This window comes from Aquila chrysaetos, chromosome 1 (assembly GCF_900496995.4).
Source record: "Aquila chrysaetos chrysaetos chromosome 1, bAquChr1.4, whole genome shotgun sequence".
NCBI lineage: Eukaryota > Metazoa > Chordata > Aves > Accipitriformes > Accipitridae > Aquila > Aquila chrysaetos.
In genome coordinates this window covers 56,813,124-56,836,358 of record NC_044004.1, presented here as the reverse complement: position 1 = coordinate 56,836,358, position 23,235 = coordinate 56,813,124, and the positions used below count along the sequence as shown (strand labels likewise).

At 40.0% G+C, this 23,235-nt stretch overlaps 2 protein-coding genes across 2 annotated transcripts in view; both read left to right on the top strand.

Moving 5' to 3' along the window:
• Positions 1-15,744, top strand: part of LOC115343943 (vegetative cell wall protein gp1-like) — a 21,229-nt gene extending 5,485 nt beyond the window's left edge. The window contains exons 2-3 of the mRNA XM_030020540.2: positions 14,857-15,400; positions 15,432-15,744. Of these exons, the coding sequence (XP_029876400.1) occupies positions 14,857-15,400; positions 15,432-15,744 (857 nt within the window). The remainder of the gene's footprint in view (positions 1-14,856; positions 15,401-15,431) is intronic.
• LOC115341532 (radial spoke head protein 4 homolog A-like) lies at positions 15,258-23,235 on the top strand. The gene is made up of 6 exons (XM_030014738.2): positions 15,258-16,097; positions 16,606-16,837; positions 18,485-19,240; positions 20,368-20,506; positions 21,787-21,904; positions 22,588-23,235. The coding sequence occupies exons 1-6, from the start codon at positions 15,829-15,831 to the stop codon at positions 22,826-22,828; spliced, it is 1,755 nt and encodes a 584-aa protein (XP_029870598.1). The 5' UTR covers positions 15,258-15,828; the 3' UTR covers positions 22,829-23,235.

The window sequence follows — 23,235 nt, the reverse complement described above, 5'->3', positions numbered from 1 at the left end:
CTTGTTTTCATAAAATTAAAAAAAAAAAATTTAAATGTTTCTAATTTCAGAAGTTCAGTGGGTCAATGAATGGAAATTTGCACCTAACACACGGGTAACAATCTATTCTTCACATTAGGCTACAGTACCTCTCAACAATTAGACTTGAAGACACTTGAAACATTGACCATCTAACCTATGAGTCAATTCTTGCTACTATTGTGATAATGTTCCACTCCCAAGATTAAAGTATTTTCAGTTGAAATACTCAGACAAGTGACAGAAATTATATATTTCAAATATAAAATCTCTTCTACAACAGAAGTTGAGTTTATTAGAATATTTATCCTCTAAGCCATACTAAAACTGTTCCTGCCATAATTACACAAGTGTGATGCAAAAAACCCCCCCACACTAACACATATGCCAGTCACCACTGCAGCTGTTGCAACAATGAATTCCTGCCTTCTACAAGACAGACATGGGCTGGCGTTCCCATTTGCTTGCACATTAGCATCAAAAAATAAAGCAAATATACCTGTAATCACAAGACACTATCACCTAATGACAGAAGGGAAAGAGCTCCTTGATTTTGCACAGAGCCATCTGAGAAATAATGTTTCTTCTTGTAGCTCCCCAAGAACTACAGAGTTTTCCTAACTGCTCTCTATATGAAGTTCAGAAGTACATCTTTAAAGAAATGTTACTCACTTCTGCAATTCAGCTTGTTGGAAAACAAAAAAATATTTAAATAGTGAATTCTTTAATTACAAACACACAGACAGAGAGATCTTTCTCTCCTCATTTTGTTTCTCATCTGTGTCTTATCAGATGGCATACAGATTATATGCCATAATATGTAACTGTCCAGTCATTTGAGGAAATCTTATCTACCTTTTCTCAGAGGTTGACTGAACTGTCCACTGGTCGGGCTTTTATAGCATCAATATTTGTGACATCCAATCAGCTAGTGAGCAAATGCTGCCACTGGCTTACATTATTTACAAGTTGGTCAAGGATAGAGCTTACAACATTCATTTAGTGTTATATCTGTTTTCAAGTTACAAAACTCATTCAGCCATAGTAGAATCAGCCCACATTTTTAAATCTAGAACTAGAGTTAATCTTCTACAGCACTTCACCATGTTCAGGGATTCAAATCTTTCATGTAAATAAAGCATGAGATTTGCTACAACACTTTCACGTAAAGCAAATGGACAGGGCCCAATGTTAGAGAAACACAAAATTGTGAATGCAATGAAGTCATGGGTGGACAGTATGGGCAAACATTCTAATTGGCCAAAAATCCAGGCTTAATTAAAACAGTATATAAAAACTAAAATAAAGGCTGCTACACAATCCATAACAAGCCAAACATTCTCTCATGTAACTAATCCCTGTTATATTTATTGTTGAGTATATTAACTGAAAACTGAATACTACAAGAAGCTGATTTGTGGTGTTTGAATTTTGGGAGTCATAGGATTTATCTACTATGCATTTGTTACAGCATTTTTCATTCTGTCCCCCAAAGGTCTTAGCAGAAAAATCTTTCAAGAAAGAATTTAAAAGGCCCTTATAGGTGAAAAAACTCCATCAACACAAGCATTTGATAAATAGAAACTAATGAGCTATTATTTAACTTCATCACAAGTCTCAGAGGTCTAAAACAACAATGCTTAATTAAGATGATGTGTGCCCCAAGTCTTCTCCCAGGAAACTGGTGAATCACAGCAGACTCCCTTCATTGCCAAATATATTCACAAAATTATATGAACACATCTGTTAAAAATATATGAACGGCATGAAGTCTCCTGCTGTTAATTCAGATTGATTACTTGTTAAACATAATTAAATGAGGCAGGAGGGAAGTTGTTAACTGTTGTTTACATTAGGATATATAAAATAATGGAGAAAAAGCAGTTGTGGCATTTAAAGCAAGGTTAAGGTACTGTTTGAACAGCAAAGTTTATACATTTCAGATGAAAGACATAAAATAACTGTAAGAAAACTAATGTTTCCCTTTCATTTTTTACTCTTGTGTGCCTACTGATTTAACAGATTTCAGTGCCTGAATAATATAAACCAGGCATGGTGGACCCTTTATTACTTCTGACAACAGATAAATCATAGTCTCCCATCATTGAGCCATGGCTGTTTCTAAATCCTATTGCTTCACTTTACTGTCTGTTTACAGAAACAAATGCATTACTAGATGAAACTCACACTCCTGAAAGTACTTTGCATCCAACTAGAGAAATGTTTTATACAAATTTACCTTCTGTATACATTGCCCTTCCTTTGAATCTCAGAGCCAGAAAGAATCTAGCCAACTGAAATTGAAAAAGTGTAAACCTGAAATGATGGAGTCAGATCAGGTCTTTTCTTTCAGTTTTTTTAAACCTACCATGATTTTGCCTGTTAAATGACCGTACATCTTTCTGGGCTAGATCTCAGAAGCCTTCCAGGAAAATCTCAGCTTCCTCTCTTGTAATTGTTGTTTATGTAGAAAATTGATTCAAGAAATCCATTTTAGGAAAAGAGCTATTGTTACTGCAACTCCAACCACTTTCAAGAGTGTTACCTCCACAAGTGAAATTAATATTACCATTAACTGTTGAATTTTAGGCATGGCGTTCTCTTGTCCTCTGGCATATTATTAGCCAAATCTGTTTGCCTTTCCTGAGAGTTAATCACCTTGTTAATTAGTAAAAGGTCCATCAGCTTGACACTTTAAACTTATCTGCTCATCTCAAAACACTCTTGTTCCTTCACTTTGGACTTAAAACAGGTGGAGGAACTGGGAAGGGAAGAAGATAGCAAGATAGCACCAAGAAATATCAAGAGACAGACAATACAAGAGAGATTTTCAGCTAGCAAAAGCATGCAAGTTAATGGATTGCAATAGAACTGTTCTGATTTGAGAATCAGTTGAGAATAGCCTTATAATTACAATTGTATCCATTTAGAAAATCAGTATTATAACTATTTCTTTTCCTCTCACCATCTTTGTCGAAACTAAAAAATAAAAATTCTTTACAGTTACAAATGGGGTTCACTTAAACACAATACCTTCAAACAGTGACACATTTAGAAGTGTTTTTTCCTAAAGAGTACTCTTGTCCCATAATCCAGGCAGTAACTTCTGTATAATTAAACTAGAATGAAAACCGTCAAGCTCTCAGAATGGCTTTTCTGTAAATACTGGACCAAAACATTAAAAAATCTCAAACCAAGGCAAAAGCTAATTTGTAACCTTATTGCACTTGTTGCAGGGTGGGGAAGAGAGAGAAGAGACTCAATAACTCAGTAACTGAGTTCTCCCTAGCAGGAAATTCATAATAATCTTTCATTCCTCTCCCCACCCACCCCAAGTGAATGTGTTAATTTATTCAGAGCTCATAGACCCTGAGTTATGAACTCTCAGTCACTGAAGGGCAAGTTCCACACTCAGGAGAAAGAGCTGGAATGCAAGATAGATGGTAGGTAAATTAATTTATAGTACATGCTTAGAGGAAATGAACAGTATATCAGCTGCATATGCAGGATACACCTGTGTCTACAGTGACAGCTTTCAAAAAACACCTACCACCACAACTAAAAAAAAGGAAAAAATAAGGCTTAGGGTAGAAATGCAACTTCTGGAAGAGATCCAGAATTTCAGAAACTACACTGTCTCCCAAAAGTAACTCAAACATCTACATTTTTTAGATACTTGGCAAGTTTTGCCATTACTATGTCTTGATTCCTATTATATTTGGATTTTTGTGTTTTCATAAAACAGACTGAAACCCTGTAACAATTTTCGGATTGAGAGATTTAAAATTCAAAGAATTAATACTTCTATATAGAAACCTTTTTTTTCTTTTCTTTTTTGTTGTGCTTTAGTATTAAGCAAATGAAGAGAAAGGCAACAAACTATATAATTTAAAGCTGGACCTGATTTTTTTTGAGAGCAATCTCACAATAATCCAGTAGTTTTATTAGAGGCTTTAATTACTCAGAGTTAACTTTCTGACCACAAAATTATTGAATAAATACACAGAGTGAAAGGTTAAGAATACATGGCAAGAATTGTTGAATTAATTATCATAAAGAGACCAATACTATGTCTATACGTCATTTAAATAAAGTTCAAACTCTGGATTATGTATTAAAAGTAGTTTTGAGTCAGAGCTACTCTAAGATCTCGGGCTGAGGAAGTGTCTCTTTTCTAACAGGTACAGCATCACAGACCTGGTAAGAAACCAACTGGATGCTATTTTAATCTCCATAGAAAGAAGAATGTTAACAAGATGTGTCTTCAAGCTCAGGGGAAGCAAATCCAAAGTCAAACGGTACATAATTAAACCTGTTAGTTAGCTCAGAATTCCACAGCCATAATATTCTTTTGAATACCAATAATGAACTAACTAAACCTATTCACCCAATTTCTTAATGTTTGTTTCAAAGCAGTAGTTAAAGCAGTACCTCACAAAACTGAGTAGTATTTATTAAATCTCAACCTAAAATACTAATTACCATGAGTTGTCAAGGACAGTGGAAATGCAACATAGGTAGGCATATTCAGTCTGCTGAAGATTTTCCTGTTACAATTTATTTTCAGTCTGTAAATACACCACCTTGTAAGAGGCTTGGGCAGTTTTTACTGTGCTCTAAAACTTGAAGCATTATTCTGATTGCTTCACACTTATTTATATCTGTGCAAAAAGTTTGGTTTTTTTTTTTAAATGCATAAACTTAGTGTGTCCTTCTGTGGAATATCATTAATGAAAAACCCATAATGCAGATTCCTAACAGACAGGAGTTTGGGTCTCACTGAGGTACAGAGAATTTCACTAATTAACCCCACGATGGAATTTGCGCCCCCAAATAAAATTATGGTCACTTCAGGAAGCAAACCACTATCTGATTAACAGATGGTGTTTGGACCTAGATTCTTTAAAGAGAAGTCTCAAACTCCATTGTGAATTATTTTAATACCTTGACTTTTTGCTCCCCATGTTTTCTTCTTACAGTTATTACTATATCCTGGAAAACTACTGTTGGCTATGAAGTATTAGCTCTAATTGTTTCATCTTTTTATTGACTGCACTGGAATCTCTCATGAGTATGCTCCAAGATCATGGTTTTCTTTACAAAAGATTTAAGAAAAAGAAAAACCAACTTTGAATACTAAGCTAGGAAAAAGATAGTAGAATTTTGTAGTGTACCCAAGTCCCCTCAGACAGACACAGTTCCCTTATTCAAGATGCAGGGAATATGATTTGAGTCTTAGCTTGAACAGAGTTGAATTCAGGTCTCTCCCCTCCTGAGCTGTACCTAGGTGGGTATAAAGGGTGTATGCTCCCAGCAGCTGTTCTTTAGAAAACAAGTCTTGCTTATTTCTTTGGACCATGAAGGAAAAGGGGGGAAGTCGCTTTCTCCTTCAGTAGAAGATCTATAAATTTGGAGTCTGAAATAGATAATCATGACTCCTTTCGGTTCTGAGAAGGGTGACTAAAGCCTGAAGAGATGCATAATTTATAGCATACCATGACAGAATTTCTACATCATTCAGTTAAGCAATCCTTGCTCAATGCATGGATTGTCACATCTTTTTAACTTCCAAACATTTTACCCTATATATATTAACTCTAAGCATCAAAGAGCTCTCAATTTCACTCCAGACAGCTAAAAGTAAAATGTTATAGCCCCTATGTTTTACATACTTAAGGGCACCTTTTAAGATGCTCTGACAGTTTCTTACATGGACACAATATTTTTTCATATTTTGACAAAGGAATACAAATAAATTTATGGTTTAATATGGATGCTTTGAACACTAAGTAGCACTGACAGGCAAAGAAGCAGTTTTCATCAACAAAATATGGAAGAGGGAAGCAATTTTCAAATGCAGGTGAGCAAGACATTGTTTACGATGGTTACATAAATATTTTGCAAGAAAAACACAAACTAATAGAATCTATTCTACTATCTAAATTCACGGTATATTTTCTACGAAAAAGTTATTTATATGTAAAATAGGGTGGAAATTGTTGCACCAAAAAGTCTAGTGATATTGATACTAATATAAAATACGGGGAAACATATCTCAGAGACATTTCATAGGTACTCCTGTTTACTTCACCTAAATATAGTCTTTTGATTGCTGATGCAAATTTTTTGCCTTGTTTTTGTCACGCTTTTCATAGATAGAAAAAAGACATGGAAACTAAGTGACTAAGTGAAAATAGAAGCCCTATCCAAAATAATAGAGAGGAAAACAAAGAACAAAAAATATTACTTTTCAAGTGAACATGTTCCTAGAATAAGGTTGTTTACAGGAAGTTCTACATCTCTGGAAAAAGAAAATAGGACAAAGCTGTCCACAACAATGGAGACTGAACCTAGACGTCCAATTCACAATGAAAGAGTAATTGAACTTATACAAATTATATCCAGATGTCCTGATTTCAGCTGGGATAGAGTTAATTTTCTTCCTAGTAGCTGGTACAGTGCTGTGTTTTGGATTTAGTGGGAGAATAATGTTGCTAACACACTGATGTTTTAGTTGTTGCTAAGTAGCGCTTATCCCAAGTCAGGGGTTTTTCAGTTTCCCATGCTCTGCCAGTGAGCAGGTGCACAAGAAACTGGGAGGGAGCATGGCCAGGACAGCTGACCCGAACTAGCCAAAGGGATATTCCATACCACAAAATGTCACGCTCAGTATATAAACTGGGGAAGTTGGCCCGGAAGGGCGATCGCAACTCGGGCATCAGTCAGCGGGTGGTAAGCAATTGCATTGTGCATAACTTGTTTCTTCCTGGGTTTTATTTCTCTCTTTGTTATATTCCTTTTCATTACTATATTATTATTATATTTTATTATTGTTGTTGTTATATTTTATTTTAGTTATTAAATCGTCCTTATCTCAACCCACAAGTTTTACTTTTTTTTCCAATTCTCTTCCCCATCCCACTGGGAATGGGGATGAGCGAGCGAGTGGCTGTGTGGCACTTAGTTGCTGGCTGGGGTTCAACCATTTTCTCTGGTGTCATGATTTATCTAATGGTATTTCATGAAATAACAATGATAGAGATGGATTTCTCTTTATTGGAAATCATCACAAAGTGAACTTCATAGGCTTGCTACCCCATTACACTTTGAGTATTATTTCAAATGAAGAATGCAATTGTATTATGAACTCAGTAGATACAAATTAAACATACTGTTTCTGAGCATACCGCTATCTTCAAACAAGTCAATTATTACATATCACACAGTCAAAATAGCATAATATAGGACAATTTGCTTGGACATTGTTGAAAAAACATGGCCTGAAAAGTTGCATTTTTTAAAAGTGATACTCAGTAGCATGGATTTTCTAATGGGACTGCAATATAAAGATGGATTTTTGAGCATAATTTCTTATTTATTGAGTCTAACATGGCAAGCTCCTCCTATAAAGAATTTAATTATGAACTTACACATATGACTAATCCTAGTGAAATACTGAAACTTCTTCTGTATATCCCTAGGTTCCACAAAACCTCCTAGCCACTTTCAGAGTCCCTAATGAAAACAATGCCATCTACACTTCTGAAGGATTTTGATTCTAGAATATTTATTTTCTAAGTATTTTAAAAATAGCAAAGCATCTGCTTTTGAAAGGGCAAAATGTCAGGCCTGGTTCTCTATTTCCTCACGTTTTGTATAGTTTTGTAAAATATTGCTGAATCATTATACCCTGTTTTACACTGCTGCTGGAGACTACAGGGTTTACTACAGTAGGGGAAAAAAAGATAGAAGCCATCCTCTCTACAATGAGAAGTGCTATAACATACACAGCTAGGGAAAAGCAAAATAGGAATTGACTGAAATTTATAATGCTTTTGAAGTGATTGCAGTTGCCTAGCTTCATGTAAGAATAAAACCATTACACATAATCATTGTAAATTGAACGCAGTATCTAATAAATATAAAAGTTTTTTATCATTCTCAGAACTACAGTAAAGGTTACAGATCTGCAAAGTGAAAAGTGAACCTCCTTTTTTTAAAATCATTGCCCCATTTTAACTGTCACTTAATCAAATATTAACAGAAACAAAATCCCCAAGAATTTCTACATTGAACAAAATCTCCCCTCCCTTTCACCTCCCTATCCCCCAGGAAAGGAGAACTTTAGATGCACAGCAAGGAGCAACAAGCCTGTTTAATATTTCACGAGCCTGCAACAAACCAGAGCAGAGAAGGTTATTCGAAGCTCATTCCACCACACTACTGCCACCAGGTAACACTGTTGTGGCAATCAAAGATCCTAAACTCCACCAGCCCATATTTCCACTGTTGCAACACCACAGTCATCAGGATCTATACAGCTCTGAGGAACAAATTTGGGTATCTTCAACATGAACCACTGGAAGAGGTTCAATTGATGACAACAGTACAGAAACACACAATTATACGTAGTTAGACCTTTTAAAGAGAAGGCACTATCCCACACAGACATTCAGATTTCTCTGCATAACAGTCAACAAAAACACATAACAGAAGCTGAGCTGGCCCTACGTAGATCCAAAACAGGCCCACTTGAACTCTGTGTCGCCGCTGTAATGTGCTAGCAAGGATCACCGCTGCTTTTCATCTCACCCTAGCAAGTATCACACCACACAGCTTCCAAAATCTGCAGTTGTGCTCTAGCCGCCTTGTAGGAAATGGACTGTTCTGAGCTCCAGCACAAAGTACCTAGGCTGACACCGGTTAAACCCAGCATGTATTTAAAAGATGCACAACTGCCGCACCCTCTTTGCCAGAAAACTAAGCTTTCTTCTTAGAAATAGTAACCAAAAAACACCACGCTCTGCTGGTAGTGACAGGGAAGAAATGGTATACCAGCATCAATGAAAATTATAATAAATTAGAGGTACAGCACCCAGAAAGCACTAATCATGGTGTCCACTGCAATTTTTAGTCAGTCACACAGTGCCCAAAACCAGAGAAATACCATCAACTTCAGTAATAGAAATAATAATCACAAAGACATTACATTCTAGTATCTGAAAAACTATCAATTTCCTGCACTTCTCCTAACAAAAGTCCTCACTGTAATAACATAGTTTGAACAAAAGCTTTGTTTGCAGCATAGGTTTAGCACTCCAATTACCAGGTGATATAAAATTTTTTACCCCCTTGAAATTTTGCTCATCCACACCAACATTGCTGTCACTGCACAGTTATAGTTAAATGTTGTCCTGGTTTTGGCTGGGATAGAGTTAATTGTCTTCCTAGTAGCTGGTATAGTGTTGTGTTTTGGGTTCAGTATCAGAAGAATGCTGATAACACACTGATGTTTTCAGTTGCTGCTAAGTAGTGTTTACACTAAGTCAAGGATTTTTCAGCTTCTCATGCCCAGCCAGCCAGAAGGCTGGAGGGGCACAAGAAGTTGGCACAAGACACAGCCAGGGCAGCTGACCCAAAGTGGCCAAAGGGGTATTCCATAACGTGTGACGTCACATCTAGTATATAACTGGGGGGGAGTGGGGCTGGGAGGAATCGCTGCTCGGGAACTAACCGGGCATCAGTCAGCAGGTGGTGAGCAATTGCATTGTGCATCACTTGTATATTCCAATCCTTTTATTATTATTATTATTGTCATTTTATTATTGTTATTATTATCATTATTAGTTTCTTCTTTTCTGTTCTATTAAACTGTTCTTATCTCAACCCATGAGTTTTACTTTTTTTTTTTCTCCAATTCTCTCCCCCATCCCACTGGGTGGGAGGGAGGGAGCAAGCAGCTGTGTGGTGCTTAGTTACCAGCTGGGGTCAAACCACAACAACTGTCTGTTGAACTTTATCCTGTAACTCACAGTAATTTTCTGAACTCAGAGGACGTACAGAATACAGAATTCACACCTCAGGATGCAAACTCACGCTCGCCCTTAACCACAGCAACTCTCCACTGTAAGTCCGGACTAAAATCAGTTTGTCTCCCAGCATATAACCTAGTCTATGTCAAAAAATGGTAATGAAATGACAAAGGCCCTAATCTTACTTCCACTGAAGTCAGTAGCAAAACTCCCACCGACTTCAATACGAGCAAGAGCCAGCACTAGATCTCCAAAAATTATTATTATTCTCTTCAGAGCACTATATGCATTTCCTATCAGCCCCCTGCAGAAGTATGACAGTCTCTCAGCTTTCCAATAATATCGCCTCATAGAAAAACATCTCAGACTGCCAGCACTAACCTAACGTCTAAGACCACCTGAGGAATACAGTTTGACTTCAGCATATAACCCAAAGAAGAGAAAAGAATCAAGACCTATGGAAGAAGAAAGAGGCATACCAGCAGTAATGACTCAATGATAACCTTGTAACTAACAAAAAAAAAAAAAAGTCACTGCCATATTTTAAGGAGATCTTGTATGAGCATCTGTTCCTCTCTGCACAATAAACACCTAAGATTGAGAATAATACTTGCTTTAATACAACAAGCACTTGGATATTTAGCAGGAAATTGCTATTAGAAGTGACATTAAAAAAGAATTTCAATCAAATGGAAAACTATATTCTGAAAGTGATGCAGAAATACATTTTGATCCTCTCTGGGTTAAAAAAGAGTAAAAGAGAAAATTCTGTTACACAATTAAAACCACTTGCTGTATGTTTAACTAAGCAAAAAAATTGCATGTGGATTTTTTGGAACTGCAGGAGAGACGTAGGTCACTGGCTTCTGAAGAGAAAAAAGATATTAAAAAGTAGTTATGTAGTTAATAGTCTTTTCATGAGAATTAACAAAGGTAACAAGACAGAACCTACACTTTTCAAGTACCTTTCCTCTTGAAGTCATTTAGAAGCAGTCAGAGCAAGCATTAAGTATTTAATTCATAAACATAGTATAAAGGAAAAGCTAAAGATCATCTTCACATGCTGACACTTTAGTCTTGACCATGGTATGCAGTTTGAAACCTATGCCATACCAAATCCAATAAGAATCTACTAATTATGCCTTCCTCTTAAGTGAGCTGACAGCACACCTGGCAGCCGCTTGCCAGAACAAGCTTCACACAGAAAACAATAGCACCTGATTCCTAGTGTACAGGCTGTAATTCAGCTAAAGTTGCCTTGCCTGCTACACAGTAAAGAGCAACTTCACCTCAGTAGTTACAGGTGCTACTTATTGGTCTGGTGATGAAGGCATTCTTCTACGAAGACACACATGGGACCTGAATCTGGGCTTTCCAATTCAATACTTGTTTGCACAGAAATCAACAGAGCACAGAAAGATTACTACTTGAAATGGGAAGCTCTATTCAGATTGCCTGTCATTCCCTTCCCAGTGCAAGCATGTTCAAAATTCACCAATGAAACTGAGCAGAAATGCAACAGATGTCCAGTTCTACATGCAACATTTTATACCATCTTTGGATCTCCACTTGGAAATCAGCAACAGGCAAGAGTTCAATTAAAAAAAAAAAGGCTACTGGAAAACAGACTTGAATCCATAGGACATGAGACCATTGCTACCTGGCCACAGCAGAGGCAATACAAACCATTAACATATCTCCTTTGGAAAGAGGAAACATTAATGCTTTAGTTTACTGTTCAGCTGATTAACCCATGCTACTGACAGTGTTCATCAGAGTAAGATCCTGCAGCAATATTGCATATATCCATTTCCTACTTTTCTGTATCAACAAGAGATCATCACAGTACCTTGCTGAAACATCCTCCTGCACTGAGGTACTCTTTGCCCTGAGCCATTGTACATTTTACACATGTCCTAACTTCCATAATTGCAACATACATGCTCCTAGTTTTCTCTTTCCTTGCTGAACAAGATTGAAAAGATAAAGCAGTTGCCCTTTCTTGAGCAGCTGCTTCACAGAACATCACAGGTAGAAAGATAACTTAATTCCATACAATTTTTATAGAAGTGAATTACTAAACGAACCAAGTTTTCCCTTCAAATATGAAATATGGATATCAAATAAAAAGGAATTCACAAGTAATTTGCAAGTACTGTACCGCCCTCTGCAGTCCATATGCAAGTTCTGCAAATACATCTGCAAAATGAACTTGCATACATTCCTTGCAAAGATCAGTAAGTCGGTAATAAAACTCCTGCAAGGTGAAACCTAGCAGAAGTAACATTTTTATATTGTCTTACTTGTTGGAATCATAGGAACACAACACAGAAACTTTTTAATTCTTCATATAAATGCTCTGCCTACTAAAGGATGTGGAAACATATGTTTTACTGCTGTTTCAGAATGGGTCAGATTCCTCAATGATACTTTTGGTATTTACTCTCTTGGAACTTGGAAATTTGGACAGAAATTTGCAATGCCCCATCTAAGAATTTTTTCTGGTTACTTCTAATAAACATCCAAAATAAACTGCATTTTTAAAAAGTTACATTAACTGATCAATGACAGAAGTATATTTTACAGTTCAGGTATTGCGCTATTTTATTTAATACAACTTATAACCTTAATAGGCCATTTTGCTGAGATTTGTACAGCACTGGTGGGTTGACCCTTGTTGGACACCAGGTGCCCACCAAAGCCGCTCTATCACTCCCCCTCCTCAACTGGACAGGGGAGAGGAAATATAATGAAAGGCTCCTGAGTTGAGATAAGGACAGGGAGATCACTCAGCAATTACCATCACAGGCAAAACAGACTCGACTTGGGGAAATTAATTTATTACCAATCAAAATCAGAGTAAGATAATGAGAAAATAAAAACTAAATTTTAAAAACACCTTCCCCCCACCCTCCCTTCTTTCCAGGCTTAACTACTACTGATTTGCTCTGCTTCTTCCCCCCCAAAGGTGCAGGGGAACGAGGAATGGGGGTTGGGGTCAGTTCATCACACATTGTTTCTGCTACTCCTTCCTCCTCAGGAGCAGGACTCCTCACACTCCTCCCCTGCTCTACCATGAGGTCCCTCCCACAGGAGACAGTCCTCCACAAACTTCCCCAGCGTGGGTCCTTCCTATGGGCTACACTTCTTCACTAAGCACACTAAGGGACCCACGCTGGGTCCCTTCCACAGGGTGCAGTCCTTCAGGCACAGACTGCTCCAGCGTGGGCCCCCCATGGGGTCACAAGTCCTGCCAGAAAACCTGCTCCAGCATGAGCTCCTCTCTCCACAGGTCCACAGGGTCCAGCCAGGAGCCTGGTCCAGCACGGGCTTCCCACAGGGTCACAGCCTCCTTCGGGCATCCACCTGCTCCGGCGTGGGGTCCTCCACGGGCTGCAGGTGGATATCTGCTCCACCGTCAACCTCCATGGGCTGCAGGGGGACAGTCTGCCTCACCATAGTCTTCACCACAGGCTGCAGGAGAATGTCTCCTCCTCCTTCTTCACTGACCGTGGTGTCTGCAGAGTTGTTTCTCTCACACATTCTGACTCCTCTCTTTTCCAGCTGCGATTGTGCCTGCACAGCAACTTTTCCCCCTTCTTAAATATGTTATCACAGAGGTGCTGTCACCATCGCTGATGGGCTCGGCCTTGGCCAGTGGTGGGTCCGACACGGAGCCAGCTGCCATTGGCTCTATGGGACATATGGGAAGCTTCTAGCAGCTTCTCACAAGCCACCCCTGTAGCTCCCCCACTACTAAAACCTTACCACACCAAACTTCTTCACATGTACACCTTAAGACAGTATTATTTTCCCTGTTGAATTGTCAGAGAACACTTGACAGTTACCCTTGAGCCAGCTGTAGATATTTGCTAAAATGCAACTCCTTAAAAGGCCTTTTGTTTTTTAAACCTCACCTGCTCTATGTTTTTGTTTCATAACCTCCTTGTTGAATACTAGGTAAGGGTTTAACTTTACTCGGACAGTAAAAGCTCTTCACTGACTTAGTTACGAGCAAATAAGGAGAGAAGTCATGTGAGCAAATTTTATATACACATGATGAGGGCTCTGGTTATTAACATAACTGAGTATCTGTTGAAGTAGAGAGCACTGTAGCACATAATACCTGATAGGACTAAAAAAGCATACAGCAATGTGCTACTGTATTTCTGTAAAACAAATCTTGAGTAACTAAATTAATAGAAGTTAGCGGGTTCTTCCTCTGTAACGTGACTTCGTCCTTTGCATTTTAGTGTTTGAATATTATTGCAAACAGAGGTTACTTACATTATGGCCAGCTGTCTCCTTAACACTGATAGCATCACATAAGAAAACCGTTTTCTATCAGAACACCTTCATTCCAACTGAATTTACGTCTGCTTTTTTCCCTGGATCTGCAAATACAATTTTTTAAAGTAATTATCAGATTTTAAAATATTTTTCTCCTCCTAAGAGAACAAACTTTGTACCTTATGGCAACAGCATGATATATCACCACTAAAACGCAGGAGATTGTGTGCGGTAGAAAATGCAGTTTAAAGTCACAAAGGCAAACGAACGTCACTTATTTATTTTTAAATCAAAATTAAGCTTTTGAAGACCCATTCCTCTGCTCTCAGCAGAGATCTGAAGGATTCTTGTACCACAAACGTTCAAGACAGAGTACTAACAGCCCTTCGTGGTTTGGGGGTCATGATGAAAAGAAACAAGCAAGGCTTGAAAACCCCTCCAGAAAAAAAAGAGGTAACAGCTCGGGCAGCTTAGTGGGGTTTCCCACCTACCAAACGCACCAAATCTGTTGGGCTGAGGGAAGCGAGCCCAGCAGGAGGGCCCCCAGCCCCCCGAAGGCGATTCCCCTGGGGCGGGCCCGCCCGCCGGGACAGCCCCCTCAGGCAGCCGCCCTGTCTCCCGCCCGGCGCTGAGGAACGCTGACGGGGACGGCGTTCGGGTCGTTCTCCCGGCCGGCTGCTGTTCCTCAGCGTGCGGCGACGCGAACGGGACACGGCCCTGCCCGCCGGGTAATCAGCGGCCGACGGGAGGCACCCGGGCGCAGCGGGAGCTGCGGCTCCAACGGCCACCCCACCGCGCGCGGCGCCTCCAACGCTTTCAACCGCCGGCATCGGCGCGCGGGGCTCCGCCAACGGTTTCCAACGGCCACCCTCAGCCCCGCTGTGCCGCCGCCGCCGCTCCCCTCCAAGGGCCCTGGCTGCAGCGGGCGCGCCTAGCGCGCCCAGACGAGCCGCTACCCCGTCCCCAGCGCGGGGAGAAACGGCGCGGCAGTGCCGAGTGCCGACAGAAAACCCGCTGCCGGCCCACCCCCTCCGGCACCGCCCCGCCGGGCGTCCCAAGCAACGGCGGCCGCTTTACCTCGGCGACGCTCCGCCCCGCTGGCGGCAGCCGTTGCTCCGCGACGAGCGGAGCCGACGGCGGCTGAGGGGCAGCTTGGTGCCTCCGGCCCGGTCCGCACCCCCCGGACCAGACCGTGGCCGAGCCTCCCGGGGACCTGCCGCCCCAGGCTGTCCCGCGGGAAGGGCAGGAGCGAGGCCTCAGGGAGCACTTGTGGCCCGGACACACCCCCGACCGGCGCGAGCCGTACGCTTCCCACCCGCCTCAGCGGGGCCCCGAGCAGCCGCCTTTTGAGGGCTTTGAGCCTGAACGAGACCCTTATCAGCCTCAGCAGGCGGAACCGGGACCAGCTTCCTACGAGTACCAGGGGGTAAGGCAAGGGTCTGATCAGCCACAAGGGCTGAGAAAGAGCATCTCTCAGCCAGAAGCACCCGACGAAGACCCCTACCAAGAACAAGACCAAAGAGGAAGTGTCGGCCGGACCCATGCACCGGGACGAGCACCGCATCAATCACAGACCCCAATGCAACACCTCTATCATCTACGAGGAGCAGAACAAGCCTCTTAAACGCTACACGTGCCAGAAATAAACATCGGACAGAGATACGCGCTGGGACAAGACTCTCATCAGGCACAGGAGTCAAGGCAAAGCATGTATCAGTCAGACGCAGCACGATTAGACCCTTACCAAACACAGGAACCACAAAGTGCCTATCAGACATACGCAGTAGGACGAGATCCCTATCAAGCCTACGAGCGTGCGCATGGCCCCTATCAGTCACGTGAACCAGGTTATGGTCTTCATCAGCCAGGACACAGTCCGTATGATGATCAGATACCCGATCCCAAATCCCGAATGCTGGCAATTCAGAATGCAAAAGCCTATTTACTGAAGAGCAGCACAACATCTGGCCTGAACTTGTAAGTCTGAAAAAGGGACACAGTTGAAACGGGTAGGAAGTACGAGTGGAGAAAAAAGTAGTGTTGGTAAAAGGGCAAAGGGTTATGCTGAGAAAGGGAGGGATACCACAGGGGTATATATAGAATGGGAGAATATGTTATAAATGCAATAGTTCATCACTATGTGATACTTGTGTGGGTCCAACATCTTTCGGAATCAAAATTCCCAAGGGAATTTATAGAGTTCAAAGGGAAACTGATTTGATTAAGAGCAAGTTTAAATTCAGCTTGAGGTCCTGAGGCAGGTGCGGTATATACCAAAAATGGAAGATGGGACTACTCCTAAGTATATTATAATCAGGCTAGCTTCAAGTCTAATTTCCCATAATGCTCCATGATCCCCTTTCATCTAACTATTACAATGATTTCTCCAAAGCTCCAGGTGATTAGCTTCTACTTTTGATATTAAAAACATAATATTCTAAGACTTCTGTATAGTAGGCCAATAATATTTACATTTATATGACAGATATGATCATCTTGCTAATATGCTAACAAAGATCCTGGATGAACAGCCCACAAATGCAGTAGACATAATTGAGAATATCAGCAAGGATGTGAAGTGGGCTCAGTTTCAGAAAAAAATGGACACTCTTCGAGACGAACATGAGATTCTTCCAACATTTGAAGCTGCAGAAAAGCGTAAAGCTTTGTTCCTCAAGGCAAATGGAGGAGGAGATGAAGAACTAGAAGAAGAGATAGTGAGTTATTACCAGAGAAGAACAGATATCATATATACCGGGGAATGGGTGGGAGTATGGTGGGAAGGGAAAGGAGGAAAGGAGGATGGGAGGTAGTTGTGGTCTCCTTTGTAGTATTGCCCCTCATGATCTTACGAATAATTGCAGCCACGGTACCATGTATCCTCTTCATAGCTGAGTTGGTCCCCTGTCTAGTTGTGAAGAAGAAAACCCATCTGGTTACTTAGTTGGGATTTTTTCCTATAGTAAATCTAATATCCTGAGCCTTTAAAATCATAGATGTTCTAGAGATGATAAACAGAAAGTAAAGTTTACAATATCTCCCATATGCCAGTTCAGCATGGAATACTGCATCCAAATTTCTTATCTAAAAGTGACATTTCTTTACCTAAAGTGAGCATAATTCTGGACACCAGTTCAAGAATATTGTGTACAGCTGCTACTGTAAAATAGAGAATGGAGAATTTTGTGATCCTTCCAGCTCCAGCTGTGGTTCCAGCCTTTCCTTCTTCAACTAAAAAAAAATATGGTTACAATGAAGAACTACTAGAATGGAAAAGCCACTTCTTAAAACAGGGACTTTTCAGTATTCAGTTGCTTATATGCAGAAGCATTTGTACCCAATGAAAAATCAAGAGGATTCTTCTAATAACCAAGGGAAAATAATCAACAAGATGTTGATTTTCATATAAAGTTACCAGTATATATTCAAATGAATTGCCATTGCAGAATACAAATACTAACAACAGAAGAGATAGCCTTTCATCTTTTCCATAGCCTATTACTTATTTTACAGTAACAGTATATGATGGTAAAAATGGAAAAAGTAGGGTATTTCAGAAAAGAATTTTGAATTTTTCATACTCCTGTCTATCTTGCTTTGATATAAGAAACCTGGCAGGGCCAAAGAAATTCCATATGCAACTAGTACTACTTCTTCCAAATTCCCTACCCTGCCGTGTACAACTTCTAGTATCTTTGTCTGTGTGATATAATCACCTACCCCCATGAAATGAGAGAAGGGTGATAAAGAGAATGGAAATACTTAATGAAATCTTCATTATTGGCCTCGTTCTCCTTCCACTGAAGCCAGTTGGAGTCTTAATGTGGACTTCAGTAAGAACAGGGGCCAGTATTTTAAAAAATGCAGGGAGCTTTATGCCAGGGTTTTCAAAAGAACAACATTCACTCCAGAGAAATATTGCTGGTTTGGTGTCTAAATGTATAAAATATGTATTATATTTTCCCCAAATGCATCTGCCGCAAACACAAGGAAACACAGTGACACTGTTTGTGGGCATCAAGGCTTCTTGCATAGCTGACATGCCCTAGCACTGAAGTCCTTTGTAGATCCTGTGTAAGAATTCTGACCTTCCTTATTTTGCAGTAATTAGGAGTTTGACTTTTGAAATCCTGTATTCTAAAAGCTGCAGTTCATCGGTGTTCTCTTCTTTAACCTTAAAATGGCATTTTTAATTTTTCTAAATGATAGTGGAAGATGTAGTAAGTGAACGTCTGCAAAGCGCTTTGAGAGAATAAGTGGCACTACAGGAAAGTAAAGTATAACATTCAGTGGATAACATGTTTAATTTTTCAAATAGATAATTACATTGTTCTTCAGCTCTAACTCTGGATCTTCTTTCCCAGGGAGAAACCCCTCTACCTAATGTGATGGAAACAGCCTTTTATTTTGAACAGGCTGGAATTGGCTTGAGCAAAGATGAATCCTATCACATATTCCTTGCCCTTAAAAAACTAATTAGTGTTCAGCCAATCCAGACCTGTCGCTTCTGGGGCAAAATTTTGGGCCTGGAGATGAACTATATTATAGCTGAAGTACAGTACCATGAGGGGGAAGAGGAGGAGGAAACAGAAGACGAAGAAGTTATTGAGGAAGGAGGGAAAAAGAGGGGTGAGGTTGAAGACAAAGATGAGGAGAAAGAAAAAGAAGATGAACCACCAAAGTCCACCTATAAGCCCCCACCTGTCATCCCAAAAGAAGAAAATGGGACCGGGGCTAATAAATATGTCTACTTTGTCTGTAATGAGCCAGGCAAACCCTGGGTGAAGTTGCCTCCAGTGATGCCAGCCCAGATTGTCTGTGCCAGGAAAATCAAGAAGTTCTTCACTGGTAGGCTGGATGCTCCTGTTGTGAGCTTTCCTCCTTTCCCTGGAAATGAGGCCAATTACCTGCGTGCACAGATAGCTCGAATCTCAGCAGGAACCCATATCTCTCCCATTGGATTTTACCAGTTTGCAGAGGAGGAAGGAGATGAAGAGGAGGAGGGGGGGGCAGGAAGAGATACATATGAAGAAAACCCTGATTTTCAGCCTCTTTCTGTGGTTGAAATGGTGGATTCTCTCACCACATGGGTACACCACGTACAGAATATTCTAAAGCAGGTATGTTCTGGCATAGCTCACACTGACCTCAGATACTGTTCACACTGTAGTACCTGTAGGGTTTCAGAACGTAAATGACACTCCTCACCTGCACATTTGAACTATTCACCAGAAATGGTATTGGAATTAAATATTTTTCTACAGAAAATATACTTTATATAGTATATAATACATAAATATGCTGCACATATTTACATACAGCATATATATATATATATATGTATTTAGGAACCTTCTAGGTTTAGTATTTCAATGGTGTGTTCTTGAGATTGAAACCTATCTTTAGATAACAGTATGGAGTTAGGCCTTGATAGATAATAAAAATTTCTGGTAATCTTCTATAATAGGTTTTCTCTTTTGAAGTCCTTACTTGACAAAAATGTTTTAAAGTCTCTTTTCTTGGGTAGGATGCTAAAATGCAGGTAGTTTATTATTGTTTGCCAGATGGAACTTACTTGATGTTTTCTTCTGGTTTATTTTTTGTTGCTTACTTTCTGCTGTGAAACATGCAAATGAAAAAGCTTAGAAGCTTGTGATATCAGGCTAGTGCTGGAAAGAGGTATTACTAATCTGATGACCATTGCTGGATGACTTGCTGGCCAGTCAAGAATGCTAGTGCGAAATAACAGCAAACGGTAGGAAATAAGGTTTAAAATTATTACCAGCAAAACCATAGTTGTAAAAATAAATTCTATGTGCATTAGAATCTTAAGAAAATTTTGTTACGTTCCTCTGACTGGTAGCTAAATAACAAGGCAGACTTTAAAAGGAAGGGGAAAAGTCCCTAAGTTAAGCCTCTTAGTTTGCAGTCATCTAGCAAGGATATAAACTAAACTGGCAAGGAACTGAAGACTACAAAATAACAAAAAGCTGATGACAGAGGTATAAGGTTATTCTGAAATAGTAAGCAGGGATGAGGGAGGAATGAGGGATATAGGGAACGCTCTGCCAAGAGGATACAATATTCTGCCGACAATATACCAGTTGTGGAATATGTATTTTTCTTTTCTCCCCCCCCGCCCCCCGCCTTAACTGTGTGTGCATGTGCCTGAGCCAGTTGTTTTAAATGGCCTGCATTCTTTCAGTGATTGTTACATGTATTTATTATTTTACCATGTCAATTATAGGGTCGCTGTGTTTGGCTTAATCCTTTTCAAAAATCAGAGGAAGAAGAAGAAGATGAAGAGGAGGAGAAAGCAGAGGAGCCAGATGAACTACAGCAAGAAATAGGACCACCTCTTCTCACTCCACTCTCTGAAGATGAAGGTACTCTTCATGGAATATGAAGTTTTTGATAGAGAGCCACTAGGAATGTTGGCATTTAGGTAGTAAATATTTGAAGATATAGGACTCCGATGCTTCATGGAGCAATATAGTTTGCTCCTGTAGGTTAAGCACATTCTTTTACAAAATTGATCAAAAGCAAAATGGTTAACAGTATTTGCGGGAGCATAATCATGGACTCAATGACAGATCAATATGATCATAGTTGAAGACCCTTTACTAGAGCATCAGACATCATTTTATACATTGGTTACATCCATACATGCATTTAGCTATTTTACTATTGGTTACACACATTATTCACGCACTGTCCACGCGCCTAGTTACACTTAATGATTGGTTATATCAACACTGTACATGCGCATAAACATAAGACATAATTGGTTATACTAAAACATGCGAACTTGTCTCAGTCTAATTGGTAAAGATAAACTGCTGCATTGAGAGTTCTTTGTGCCAAGTTCCCTTTATCGTGGGAATGCGCACCTGTGTTCTTCTAACTGATATCTTTCTTATTTTTGTCTTCTTGTTTATTCTGTTCAAGGCCTTCTAAAGGCGTCTGGAATGCTCTTGTGACTGTTAGCTAAATATGTTCCCACAAGTATTGACATTAAAACTGAAATAATTTGGTTTACTAGTTAACAGTCTTGTTGAGAATGAAGAGAAAAAATACCTCAGACTTGCCAGGCTACTGCAAGTTCAAGACAGCTCACTATGTGAAATACATTCAGCTATTTTTACATATCTTTTTAGGTTAAAAAAAGTGTGTGTGCATGTGTAAATAAATAAACATATATACATACACATATGCACAGATATACAAGTAAAAATTTAGATCCTGTAGTGCATTACTGCAGTAAATCATGGGAATATGGGAACCTGAATATTAGATTACATCGATAGTAAATTATTTTCCTACTCTCCATTCTTTAATCAAGGTGAAATAAAACTATGTAATTTATCCATAAGTGATATAAAGTCCTTGGCAAACGAAACAGCAGTGAGTACTACTGAATTTCAGCAGCATGATCTTTTCTGTACATGGCTCTATTAGCGTTCCTGTGCTACCTACCCATACATCCAAAACACCTGTTTGAATACAGCATCTACATGTCTTGTTTCTGACTTCTAGTGCTTCTAATATGAAACTTAATACAATCATTGCTTGAATTCTGTGAAAGTCTTGTAGCTCAGTCTTAAATACTTTGTAGAGGCTCATAAGTCAATTTATTCATAGACCGTGTGTGTTTGGCTGCCTCCAGGAATTCAGAACATCCCTGCTTGGACAGCTCAGCCTTCTACAAACCTGATCCCGCAATACGCTGTTGCAATCCTCCAGTCTAACCGATGGCCCGGAGCATATGCCTTTGCATCTGGAAAGTGAGTAGCTAGTTGGCATGGTTACAACACAGACTGTATATGCTAAACACAGATACCTGTCTAATGAAGTCAAAGTTGCTTTATTATTAATTCATTGACTGAATTCTAACTATTCCAGAGACTGATGGAGAAGGCCACTTAAATGTGCATAGCAACCGTAAATATGTAAGACAGAAAATGAATAATCATTGGAAAGGCTAGTATAAAGTTAATGGAAGTAAATATCCAGTTAGTATTTGGGCACAGTCCTCGATTTAAAACCTATATTCTTGAGTCTGCGGTACTTTTTTACAAAAACAGCTACATTCTGTGGTTCTAATGTTCGTTCGTTTCCACTGCACATGGTACAGTCATTACCTCTACGTGCTTTTAAACAGGCACTGGAGTTGGGGTCAGAAACAGCGCTATGTTACCAATGTGAAGTTGGAGTCGTATTGCAATACACTGCAGTGACAGAGTACGTACAGCCTTCATCATTTTAGCATTTGGAGATTTTTAAGTGGAAGATGTCTTAATCAACAGTTACAGCAGTTAAAAAGAGGTGCTGTCTTGTAAACACTTCAGTTATAGGATATCTGCACCACAGTGACTTTTTGCACAACAGAGTAAGGATAAGCTTGACAATATCTCCACCGATGTTTTGTCAGGGGGAGAATGTGCCATCTTTCACTTTTCTTTCTCAGGAAATTTGACAATATCTACTTTGGCTGGGGTCACAAATACAGTCCGGAGAACCACACTCCTGCACTGCCTCCACCAGTGCAAGCAGAATACCCCAGCGGGCCAGAAATCACCGAGACAAGAGACCCCACTCTGGAGGAGGAACTGGCTTTCAAGGCTGCGAAGGAAGAAGCCTTAGCTGCAGCGGAGGAAGACGACGATGAGGAAGATGTTGAGGATGATGAAGAGGAGGATGATGATTAAAACTGGGGGGGGGACGACACACATATTTTTACTTTAAAAGTTTAAACAGGAATTTTCATAAACTAGTCATTAATTAGCTGACCCTAAAAGAAATGCAACTGGAGCACGCCTTCTTTTTTGATTTCTGTAGGCTCTTGTTTGCAGCTGCCTTACCCTCCTTCCCTACCCGCCAAGGCCGCCCGCCCTGGCCTGAAGACTGCATCGCTTTCACTGGAAGACGACACACCGAAGCAGCCCCCGTTTTTTTAGAAGAGTAGGCAAACAGAGTCTGCCTCTGCTTCCTGCAACAACGCTGCTTTAAACTGAGCAACTACCATTCACCTCACGTCCACGTTGTTTTTCTAACCCGCACTCCAATACCAGCGTAACTTTTACTTAAACAAAAAAATAAACCTAATTACATAACA